The following is a 12,573-nucleotide window of genomic DNA, read 5'->3' as shown; positions in this document are numbered from 1 at the left end:
ACTTTAAAGATGGAAAACATGTTTTTCAGGAAAATGTTCCACTTACCTCCATATGATGTGGACTGTTTGTTTTAATTAGCTTGTTGCTGTAAAATGAACAGATTTGTCAAGTTTCAGTTTTTATAACATGATGCGCAAAAGTGTGCAAACAAATGATTCTCTATACTTGAAGAAAGAGAAAATTTATAAGAAGCAGAAATAAGTAGATTGTGTGATGTGGCAGTTTTCTCCTGTTGCTTTTACTTGCATTGTGACTGGGGAAAAATGGTCAAAATTGATCTCTTTTTTACTTTTTTAAAAATAATGTGTTATTTCCGCTGATGCATAATTACATATTGGTGAACAAAAATAATTCCTATGCTCCAAAATATAATGTTTGTATTTAATGATTCATTGTCCTGCTTCCGACAGTAAATCATGTTCGAATCTATATCAGCTGCACAGAAAAAATATGACTCACATTGTGCAATTCCTTTTAAATTGCTTTTCCTTTTATAAAATTGTGTCCCCAGTTTATAAAGGAGAAATATAATCAGGTAGCAATGAGGTTCAGCTGACATTTCTGTAACTGTGTATTTCATTCCTAAAAGTTGATAACCCTTCTCAATTTCCTAAACTGCACAGGATAAAGTACTTAAGACCATATAGTATAGTGAAAAATTTGGCACTGCTGGGGGGATGGGTTACATGACCTAACCATTCTTTTTCCCCCTTTAATTTCTAAATTTTAATGATACCCTAGGCTTTTGTTCCTTAACCTATTGTACCTATTGTGCTAAGAATGATCAAGGCAAGGAAGAAAATGCAGATATTCCCTATAGAAAACGAAAAGTCTTGCATTTGGTGTCTCAGTGGACTTCTCTCTACAAAGACTGGTCACATGAAGATGAGCATTTAAAGCAATTTTTAAAGGTACTGTAATACTCACTAATGCACTTTAATACTCTATAAATATAGATTATCAGGAATATGTGTTGAAAATCCCAAATGAGAAAAATATTGGGCATAATTTTTCTTACCTTTTGAGCTCTTTTATACTAGGTCAGTGATTAGGACATAAGTCCTCTCTGCCAATAGATGGAAACAGTATGATTAAGCAACCTTCTACATGTTGACTGGGAACATTTCACTTCAGGACGAAATGCAGACGCTTGGAAATAGTGACCATAATACAATAGCATTCAACATCCTGTGGTGGGGAAAAACATCTCAACTGCAACACACTGTGCCTTTTTTTCACAGTGACTAAAGTGAAATCCTGCAAGTTGCATGGGGCCTTTTTTAACACCACATAATATACCCCCAAAAATGTAACCCCAAATTAAGAAAAAAAAAAGAACTAAGTCAAATCCCAGTGAGGCAAATAGAAAGGAGCACAAACACTGCCAACTTAAGTGCAGAGTGTAATAAGAAAAGCCAAAGAGGAGTTTGAAGAACGGCCAAAAAAAAACTCCAAAAAAACAAAAAATTTTTTTTTAAGTCAGCAAAGAAGCCAGCTAAACACAAACCAGTGGGGCCCCTTGAAAAAAAAAAAAAAAAAAAAAAGGAGCGATGATGTTAGGGTGATTCCCAAACTGAGCTGGGCTTTTTTGTGTGACAATCTGAGGAACTGTCACAGATTGAGTATCAGTAGAGAGGAGTTTTTGGATTAATTGATAACTCACAACACAAACAAGTCAGGAGACCAGATGGGCATTCACCCAGAGTTCTGAAAGAAATTAGTTGAAACAATAGTAAAGAATAAAGTTGTCAGACACATAGAAAAAAAAAAACTGAGCAATATAGTCAATGGTTTCTGTAAAATCTATTAGAGTTCTTTGAAGAGGTCAACAAACATGTGGACAATCCTTTCATGGATTGAGAACTGGTTAAAGGACAGGGAACAAAGGGTAGAATTAAATGGTAAATTCTCAGATGGAGTTCTAGGACCAATCCTATTCAATTTATTCATAAATGATCTGGAGAAAAAGTTTGCAGATGACACTAAACTACTCAAGATAGTTAAGACACAAAACTAAGTGATTGGGCAACAAAATGGCAAATGAAATTTAATGTGGATAAAAAAAAAATAAATGCAAAAAGATATTCTAGCACTAGAAAAGGTTCAGAAAAGAGCAACTAAAATGATTAGGGGTTTAGAGGGTCCCATATGAGGAAAGATTATGATAAAGGTATATAAAATCATGAGTGATGTTAAAGTGGAATTAATGGTGGCTTTCTTATGTTCTTATGTTCTTATGTAAGAGGCTTAATGCCTCATTGATTTTTAAGTTTCAGCTGAATATCTGTTATGTGAGACACTGGAAATAAACACTGAGTTCTGATATGATATGAAACTTTGTACAAAGAGTGGGTAATCTTTAAAGGGAGGAGCTCTAGACTAATAGTTTGAAGGAAAAAAATTAATAGGTAAAGGAAATATCCACAGATGTACTTGTGTTCTTTACCAGTCTAGAACTTCCCAAATCAGTGTTCCAAATAACATAGACTGGAACAGAATTTTATGCCCCTTTCAGCAAACACTGAGCATCTATTCTGTACTGTTTGACAGGTGCTAGTAGATACCCTGGTAGTTCCTTTATGCACAAGCACTTACTGTCAGCGTACACTAGGAACTTTTAGTGCAGATCAGCAGGGCCCACATGGATAGTTAGTGGGCAGCATGCTGGAGTAGTGTAGATTTACATTCCAGCTTGGTGTGCAGTAAGTGCTTGTGTAGACATGCCCTAAATTGTTGCCTTACTTATGAGCAAGGAGTGTTTGGTTTGTCTGTGTGATGCATTCATCTGCACCAGCAGGGTGTAACTTCTAGTGCATACTAGTGTGTCACACATTAAGTAGCCTATGTGGACCCTCCTGGTGTGCACTAAAAATTCACTAGCATGCTAATGTAATTGCTGTTTGAAATGGAGCTATATTAACATATATCAGGGACCAGCAGAGTTCACATGGGCTAGCTAGTGCATGATACAGTTTTGCACACTAGAATTTACGCCCCTCTGATGTGGGCTTAACTCACTGTGTAGACAAGCCCTTACTATCCTGTTTCAGTGATTTCTAAATGCAACTGTAACTTGATTGTCATTAAAACAGTAATGCTATGTTGGGCCTAGATCTGTCTGTTTAAGGGATGGGCAAACTTTACCTTCATTTAGGGACCTGGTTGGGGGCACTGTCTGTTATGGATTCACTCATGGTAAACTTAAGAACCCTGCAGTGCTAAACTAATCTTGGAGAAAGTTTTGGGCTTCTTTGATATTTGAGTTCCTTGTGACTGATGCAGAGCACATAGGTGTGTGGGCCCCAGGGCTTCTGCTCTAGGGGCATTCCATGTGTAAAACAGTGCTAGGAGTTGGGCACCAACTGTGTCAACAATGGGGGATTTACATTTTATTAAATGTTGGTTTATATTGTAAGCCTGTGGGGGCAGAGGCTGTCTCTTGGTTCTGCGTTTATGTACAGAGCCAAGCACTTTGGGCCCCCATCCCTGACTGTGGCTTGAGGCACCACCACAGTACCTGTACTACTGCTACTAATGTTCAGTTGGTCTAAATTGCACCTGAAAAAATTGCATATGAAATTGCAGTCTAAAATTATTTATGCCCACAGTTTATAAAGTTGGGCTCATAATTTGGCCTTCAGTATATGATCCTCATTGGTTAGCCAGGAAAAACACTGTCTAAACCTCTGGATGGGTATAGAAGATCAAAGAGAAAATGTTCACCTCCATAATGACTTCAAGCATCAAAGTCAGTATAATTTGTTTACCTTTATATCTAAGGTCAATTGTCTTCCATAATTAGTTGAGGCTCTCAGAAGGGTTTGAATAATGACATTCAGGAAATGCAAAAAATCAAGAACATAAGATTTATTTATTCATTAATTTGAATCTAGGAGAATCTTGTCATTTCCGTGTGAGAGATTCTGGGATAGAACATTTTTGGATGTAAATGCAAAAAATAAATGAAAATACTCCTAACTTTAGTAGTCAGATCAATTGATTAATTATTATTACTGTCAATGTTTTGATTGAGTGATAATGGTGTGATCTGCTTTCATGCTTAACAGTAGATTGTTCTGAGCTAAACCAGGTTTGAAGGAACAAACACAAGTGCCATTTTAAATCTTTCCACAGACTGATGAGTGCTGACACCTTAGTGCTATTCTTTTGTGATGGTACAAAGAACACTTCTCTGTACAGCAGCCAGACACTGACTGGTTTAGTTATTTAAAGATGAACTGTCTGGATTACAGGACTTATTTTAAAACATTCCTGGAATTTATTTTAGTATGATAATGCTTCATTTGAGGGAAGCTGCTGATATGATGTATAATATTTCTTCCAGTCATCAGATATGTGCAGATACCCATTTTTATTTTTCAGACAATATACAGAAATGTATTAGATGATGTATATGAATATCCCATACTCGAGAAGGAATTGAAAGAATTTCAAAAGATACTTGGAATGCATCGTCGTCAGTAAGTATTGATTATTTTCGTCAACTCTCATTTTTTGGGGTATAATTTCCTTTTTTTTTTAAACATTTTTCTTTAGCACAGAGAAAGACAAAATGATAAGTAATATAACTACAATACAAGGGAAACAACCTTTCTTTTTACACATAACCTTACAAATAACCTTTCTTTTTACCTAAAGCCAGATTATTCCAATTTTTCTCATGTTGTAGAGTAAGGTACTATGCAATTGCTCCCATTAATTTTGGTGAGACTACTTGTGAAGTAGAGTACTACTCAGTGTGAGTAAGTGTGGCAAAATATGACTCATTTGTCATGGTTATTTTTAGTAAAAGTCACGGACAGGTCACGCACAATAAACAGAAATTCATGGAAGCCTGTGAGCTGTCCCTGACTTTTACTAAAAATAACTGACAAAATGGGGAGGCAGGAGGGTTCAACACCCACCGCTGCTGGAGCTCTGGGATCCCCCCACTGCCCACAGTGGTGGAGAGCACCGGGGTGCCCTTGCCACCCACAGCAGCTCGGAGCTCCGGGGTGCCCTCTCCCACCCTCCTCCACCCTGCAGTGACTTGGAGCTCTGGGGCCCCTGCCAGCTGACCACTCCAGCCTGGCTGCCCTGGGGCTGAAGTGGAAAATGTCACTGAGGTCTCTGTGATCTCCGTGACAAAATCTTAGCTTTACCAGTAATTAGCAATGAATTATTTAAAATAACTGATACAATATACTGTATTGTTTGTGAGTGGGCAGGACTTCTTTTTCCATGAAACATTTACTCAACCCTCTTTTGCAACTAATATAGCAAGTTTGTTCTTTAATACTAATTATGTTTTTAAAGACATTTTAATGCATATGTTTCAAGTAAGTAGAATTTTTTTTTGTTGTTTGATCATCTTGAGATCAAAGAGAGCTTTGACATTGACTGTGACCAGTTCTTATCTCTAGGGATGAATCTCTTATTTGTTTTCTGTAATATCAAACAAGTTTGAAGCACTTATGTTATCCCAGATTATATAATTAAACAAATGGTTTCAATCTATTAAAAGCAAGTAGTTATCCAGCAATTGTTACTCTTATAGCCTCAAAAGTCTGTTTTGCAATTGCTCATACCATGCAACTTTCACAGTTTGGTGTAATTAGATATTTAGAGATTTTACATTCAAATCTGTGAAATCAGTGTTTATGTGGACTGTTTCATTCTTCCCAGGGTTTGCTATGTTTCTGTGATTGGGTAAGCTTGCTAAGGGGGTCACTAGGTCAGAGGTAGCCTGAGCACTTGTCTACATGTGGAATTAGTTGGGAACAGCTATTACTGAATAACTTCATGTTGTGGACTCTCATATTCTAAAACAAGAATGCTTTGCTCTTATTTAGTTTAACTGTTCTAGAATAAGTGTGTCTACACATGGAGTTATTCAGGCATAGTTGTTACTGAATAGCTGCATATGTAGACAAGCCCTGAGTTTAAAGGAATTTTAATTTTACATATAATCTTTGAATTTGGCCCTCAGTGTCAGAAACAGAAATGGTCCCAGAACTCCTGACTCAAGTCCCTGATCTGACCACTAGTCCATGCTCTATCTTGTACTGGCATATAAAAATGTGAATGTTCATGGTGAATCAATTTGCCAAGTATACTGTGCGCACTGAAATATGTTAAAGGATATTGACAGGATACACCTTTTGTAAATGTACACCTCAGCTGATGTAAATCAGCATAGTTTCGCTTTACATAGGCTAAGGAATTGGCCCTAAGGTTTTTAGTGTAGTGTGCTACGGCTTGATCCTATGACCATCTAACTTCTTCCTGGGTGCAGCTGGGTGCCCTCAGCTTGCACTGGAGGAACTCTGCACTTAATATATAGTGACTATATTATGTTATAAACTTTTTGGCTGGCTGCAAATTCCTTTTCTAATCTTTGGATAGAATGAATAACTCAAATTATCCCTTTTGTTTCAGCACTGTAGATGAATATTCACCTCACAGAAAGGTAATACAGAGTACATATATTTGACTTTTACATTGATTGCTTGCTCATAGCTTCCCCTCCCCTCTCTTGGCTTCTCCTCTTAATTAAAAATGACTACTGGCCAAAAACATGACAAGACACATTGGAGAGTCTAGGCCTGCAATGTTGCTAAAAACTTTTTTTCCCCTGCCAGCGCAGCTTTGGTTTCAGCTGTGTGTGCTGACCTAAAGTGGCTGTGACATTATTAGCATTTTAACAACATGTTTTGAGATGTCAGAATTCAATAGGAGCCTAACAGCATACTGCTTCCTGGCTGGATAGATACAGGTTTGAATTCAGGAAGACAGACACAAACAAATCTAGCAAAGACAATGACTACAAATGTCAGATAGTCAGTCAGAGTAAAGGGAGTTGTGCTGTGACAGGGACACATACATACACGGAGAGAGAAACATGAATTTGTGCCTATTTAACTAGAAGGAAAGGATGCAAAAGGAGGATGTCAACATAAGAGCTACATGGCAGTGAATTGCTGTGCTCATGAAATTCACTGGACTGAAGTTGAAGTGTGTAATAAGCTTTAAAATGTTATTCTGGAAATGTGGAAAGCAGAAAATGAGATTGTAGAGAAATTGCTGACCAGGCCAACTGACAGTTGCTATTTAGGACAGTGTGTAAGAAATGAACTGTGAATGTGATTAGAGTCCCTTGCAATGTTTGCACTGCTTAGCCTAGACATGTCTAATTTCCTCAGAATTCCCCACCTCTACTGTTGTTAAATAAGGCAACTCCCACTTTATTTGTCCAAGAATGGATGGGTGGATTTCCTAGACTTCTCTACAGCATTCTACATGCAGTTATTGCTTTGTAAAGGGCAGGAACACATACATTCATTGTTCTTTTTTTATTTATTTATCCCGTCTTAGAATAAAGCCTTTTTCCACCAATTCAGTCTGAAAGAGAACTGGCTCCAGCACAAAGGAACCATGAATGAAACAGAGGAAAGTAAGTATGATTTAGAAGCAGTAGAGGAAAAGCTCAGTGCAACACCTCTAAATATTGGTACAAGAATATTTCTACATAAAGGCTTCCCTTAAGGAACACTTTCAATTACAAACTTACAACTTCTGAATAAGAACCTGGAGCTATAAAAGAAGAAAGATCTAATGCAGTGAGAATACAGTTCTGTCTGATGCCTTATGAAGGGCTTCAACTGTAAAATGATGTCTCAGGGGCCCCTTTTTTCCTCTCTTCCCTCCCCACCCCAACATCTTAGTAATAAAGCAACAAAGAGTCCTATGGCACCTTACAGACTAAGGCTATGGCTACACTTAAACTTCAAAGCGCTGCCGCGGCAGCGCTTTGAAGCGCTAAGTGTAGTCAAAGCGCCAGCGCTGGGAGAAAACTCTCCCAGCGCTGTCCGTACTCCACCTCCCTGTGGGGAATAACGGACAGCGCTGGGAGCGCGGCTCCCAGTGCTGGGGCTTTGACTACACTGGCGCTTTGTAGCGCCGCAATTTGCAGCGCTGCAGAGGGTGTGTTTTCACACCCTGCTGCAGCGCTGCAAATTTGTAAGTGTAGCCAAGCCTAAACAGACGTATTGGAGCATAAGCTTTTGTGGGTGAATACCCACTTTGAAGCTTTTTACAGATCCAGACTAACACAGCTACCCCTCTGATACTTAGTAATAAAGGTATGTGACTCACAGGAGTGCAGGCAAGAGATTGGACTTTATTTCTAGGCTTTTGATATGGCTCCAGATTGCAAAAGGTTAACATTCCTGTCACCTGAGGGCTCCTGGCTCCAGTATCCATTGTTATAATCTTCTCCCTCCAAACTCGTTGGAGGTGGAATGCAACACGCCCCTTCATGTTAATAGCATCCATTACAAAATGCACTTTGCCTTCATTGTTGGTAATGCAATAATAAAGTGAAGCATTACACATTGACAGCTTTTTGGGAGTGAGGGAGAGAGGACAATTATATCATGGCTCCAGATTGTTGTGTGAGCTGAAACTAGTGTGTATAAAGACACTAGACCCGTGCTTAAGCAGAGAACACCAGAGTGAAGTCCCTCACTTTATGAAGTCAGTTCCCGCAACATTTTCTAGTCCACAATGATAACTGAAGGCCCAACAACTCTACAAGTTCAACTCAGATCAGAGTATAATCAATGCCCATTTATGGTTATCATAACTGTGCTCTTTAAATATTCAGAGAAGTATTTCCCTGTGGTGCTCTCTAGGGTTGCTTTATAGCTCTCTAGGGTTACCTTATACTACCTAACTTTTGGCTTGACATTCAGATTTGTTGGGATTTCAGGCCCACAAGACAGCCTCTAAAAATTTCACGGTGAGATCTTCACCCCTGCTCTGGTTCCTTTATGACATATAACAGGGCCAGAGTGGTATAAAGGGGCCCTCAAAGCCCCATATGCAGATGGAGGAAGATTCCCTTGAAGTAGGAACTGAAGCAAACAGTCATAAGACTTCCACCCTTGGCGTGCCAGAATGTGGCGCTGTGGGCAGGAGAGACATGTCAGGGCTGTGGATGCTGCAGGTAGTGCTGCAGTCCATAGGGCATTTAGACAGACCTCCAGCTCAGTCTAAATTATGCTTTGGCCTGGGGACCAGCCCAGGATCAGAAGAGTATAAAGATGATTTAAAGCTAACTTAGTCCACACCTTACTTCCCTTAGACTATGAGTTCGGTTCTGCGCTTCTTAGAGGAAGTGCAGCATGCCATCTCTAGACTTTCAGTGGTTCCATAGCAATAGCAACCACAGATTTGACATTTAAAATACGAGTGGGGAATAGAGTTTGGGCAGGCCATAAAGATGACAGTTCGTGAGTACCTCACATCTAGTGTGGTGCAGATCCATTTAAAGTAAGGGAGACGTTATTGGCCCAATTTAAAATTAAAGATTGTATTTGCTGTTGGTCCCCCCTCACTGCCCCTCCCCCACTCCCAATGGCAGAGAATCCTGGAGGAAGGGAAGACATGTCAGCCAGGAGGAAAATCACTGGCTTTTCTGGTAACCATTGTAGGCAGATCTGATAACACTTTCTATATGGAAGTCAAATAATCCTGTCAATTCCTCTCCCCCCCCCCCACCCCTTTTTTTTTTTTTTTTTTTTTTTTTTTACAGCTGGTATCATAAAGCCAATGTGTACCTTTTCATGACTTTTAGCTATTCCAAAGAGAGATTCTGTCACAGGATGAACACTTGATTTACTGCCTGCCAACAGAGACAGGCTAACAAAAAATTCTTAAATCAACCAACTGAGATTTTTTGTAAGGGTTAAAACTTGAGGTTCTCTCTCCTCCTCTACTTCAAAACAACAAAATTGTGTTTTTTTCACTAGAGTAAAGTTGCTGACCAATGTCCTCTAGTGTAGCATAAGTTAATGAAAATGCCTTGCAGTTGTAAAGGTTTGTGAAGCAGAGGCAGCGTTATTGTTTTATACATCTGTCAGTAGAGACAAAAGAAATCTTATCTGTAGAGGAGAGAAAGGATCATCTCTATACTTTTGTTGTCTCAGTCTGTCTGTAGGAAAAAAGACTAAATTATAGGTAAAAAACCAATGTTTAATGAAGCACCAAAGTGAGTACAAAATAAAGACCATTCTGGTAGTGAGCTTCATTGACAGATGATGTCGTTTTTGAAATACTGATTATGCATGTCTGCTGCTATGTTTCTCCTCTCTTATATTACTACCACAATCCACATGATTGACTAAGATTTCAGTTCTGCAAAACCTGGATGCCTGAACCTTTGTAACAGAAACAAAAGAGGTGCTAACTGAGCTGATCATATGATGATGCGGTTACTGTCATGCCAGATAAACCCATTTCAAGATAGACCTTTGAATTCTTTCTCCTTAGACCAGCTGAAAGGTTATTACTGAGAGTTATTGAGTACCTGAATCTCCCTTTAACTTCAGTGGAAGTTACAGGCACTTGGGCACTTTTCCAGATCAATCCCTTACAGGTGTGAAGCACATGTTCCAAAAGGAGCTGTACTTGAACTATGAACAGGAGTACTTGTGGCACCTTAGAGACTAACAAATTTATTTGAGCATAAGCTTTTGTGGGCTACAGCCCACTTCATTGGATGCATAGAATGGAACATATAGTAAGGAGATATATATACACATACAGAGAACATGAAAAGAAAGGGAGCAAAAATCAACAGCTGAGCTTGAAAAGGGAAAAGAGAGAAGAGGAAACTTGTCTTCAACGTATCCAAAATAAACGTGTTAGAGAACACCTGCTCTGCAGTTAATACCTACAGGAATTCTAACTGTATGTGGGTGGAGCACTATACTGTTGTTTATTATGTCCTTGTGATTTTCCAGAGAGAGGAGGAAGGGAAAAATGATGATGTTTGTCTTAAGAGGTTATTGTGCCTGTAGGTCAGGGGTCAGCAACCTTTCAGAAGTGGTGCACCAAGTCTTCATTTATTCACTCTAATTTAAGGTTTTGCGTGCCAATAATACATTTGAACATTTTTAGAAGGTCTCTTTCTATAAGTCTATAATATATAACTAATCTATTGTTGTATGGAAGGTTTTTTAAATGTTTGATGCTTAAAATACAGAGTCCCCCGGACCGGTGGCCAGGACCCAGGCAGTGTGAGTGCCACTGAAAATCAGCTCTTGTGCCACCTTCGGCACATGTGCCATAGGTTGCCTACCCCTGCTGTAGGTCAATGTACAGCAATTGTCAAAGATTACTGTCAAACAGAATAACAGCCAAGGCATTGCCACAGTTTGGTTTCTTAAATTCTTCCACCTCCTAGTAGTATGTGTTCTCATCTATTTATGGACATTTCTTTCTTCCTTTGTGCAGTTTTCTGCCGTGTGTATATAACAGAACATTCCTATGTCAGCGTAAAAACTAAAGTATCCACTTCAGCTCAGGAGATACTGAAAATTGTAGCAGAAAAAATCCAGCATGCAGACGAGGACCTGACTCTGGTTACCGTCACATTCTCTGGGGGTAAATAATTTTCACTCATCCTACCTTTTACTGTATCTCATCTATAAAAAGATAGCTGACATTTTAAAGTGCAAGGATGTAACTGTTCCAGTATGGGTCCACAGCTGGATGACCATAGTAACAATAAGGAGCTGCCTACCAGAGAGTTGTTTCCATGACAACAGCTAATTCTTGGGTACAGTAGGTTATTGCATTTCCTCACCAGGATTGGACTGCAAAGGACTTTCAAGTGATTAGAAATATGTTATAAGGTTTTTCCACAGATAAGTCTCCTAGTTTCATATTTAAATGAACTTGGGAAGGTGCTACGGTCTGATTTGCCTTAAAATGAGGATGAGTAGCATTGTGTGCTAGTGGGATAAGTTATGAATTTTCTGTAATGGGTGGATGGGGGAGGAGTAGAAAATGTGTAAAATGTAGCTATTCGAAGCAACCCAAGTAATATTTTCTCTGATTAAAGGCTGTTGGGATTATCCTAGTTTGTAGCTTTTCCCCCCCCCCCTTATTATTTTAGTCTTTCTTGCTTACAAAGAAAGGTTTATTATCTCTTTCAAGGGAGATCACACAAATTACAGGCTGACACTATTGTTCTATTTGAGCTGCCTGGCCCTATCATTTCCTTTGGTGTCTGTCAAATCTTAAGATCTTTGGGAAGCTGTTTTGCTTATAGTTATGGCCCTACCAAAATCACGGCCATGAAAAATACGTCATGGACCATGAAATCTGGTCTCCCCCCATGAAATCTGTTTTTGTGTGTGTGTACTTTTACCCTATACTAGATAGATTTCACGGGGGAGACCAGTGGTTCTCAAATTGGGGGTCCTGACCCAGAAGGGAGGTGCAGGGGGTCACAAGGTTATTTTAGGGGTGTTGCAGTATTGCCACCTTTACTTCTGCACTGCCTTCAGATCTGGGTGTTTGGAGAGCAGTGGCTGTTAGCCAGGCACCCAACTCTGAAGGCAGCGCCCTGCCAGCAGCTGCACAGAAGTAAGGGTGGCAATACCATACCACCCTTATTTCCGTGCTGCTGCCTTCAGAACTGGGTGGCTAGAGAGTGGCAGCTGCTGACTAGAGCCCAGCTCTGCAGGCAGCAGCGCAGAAGTAAGGGTGGCAATACCATACCA

The 12,573-nt window shown here is 39.4% G+C and overlaps 1 protein-coding gene across 8 annotated transcripts in view; it reads left to right on the top strand.

Annotated features, from left to right (window-relative positions):
* Positions 1-12,573, top strand: part of RAPGEF5 (Rap guanine nucleotide exchange factor 5) — a 229,774-nt gene that overhangs the window by 179,067 nt on the left and 38,134 nt on the right. For all 8 annotated transcript variants that reach the window (XR_005594557.1, XR_005594556.1, XR_005594555.1 and 5 more), the window contains 5 exons: positions 768-912; positions 4,385-4,482; positions 6,440-6,470; positions 7,376-7,454; positions 11,300-11,449. Coding sequence is in view for 3 of the 8 variants with exons in the window: in XM_039526096.1 (XP_039382030.1) it covers positions 768-912; positions 4,385-4,482; positions 6,440-6,470; positions 7,376-7,454; positions 11,300-11,449 (503 nt within the window). In the remaining 5 variants the exon portion in view is untranslated. The remainder of the gene's footprint in view (positions 1-767; positions 913-4,384; positions 4,483-6,439; positions 6,471-7,375; positions 7,455-11,299; positions 11,450-12,573) is intronic.

This window comes from Mauremys reevesii, linkage group 2 (genome assembly GCF_016161935.1).
Source record: "Mauremys reevesii isolate NIE-2019 linkage group 2, ASM1616193v1, whole genome shotgun sequence".
NCBI lineage: Eukaryota > Metazoa > Chordata > Testudines > Geoemydidae > Mauremys > Mauremys reevesii.
The sequence above is the reverse complement of the archived record's forward strand: the minus strand, read 5'-3'. Positions and strand labels throughout refer to the sequence as shown.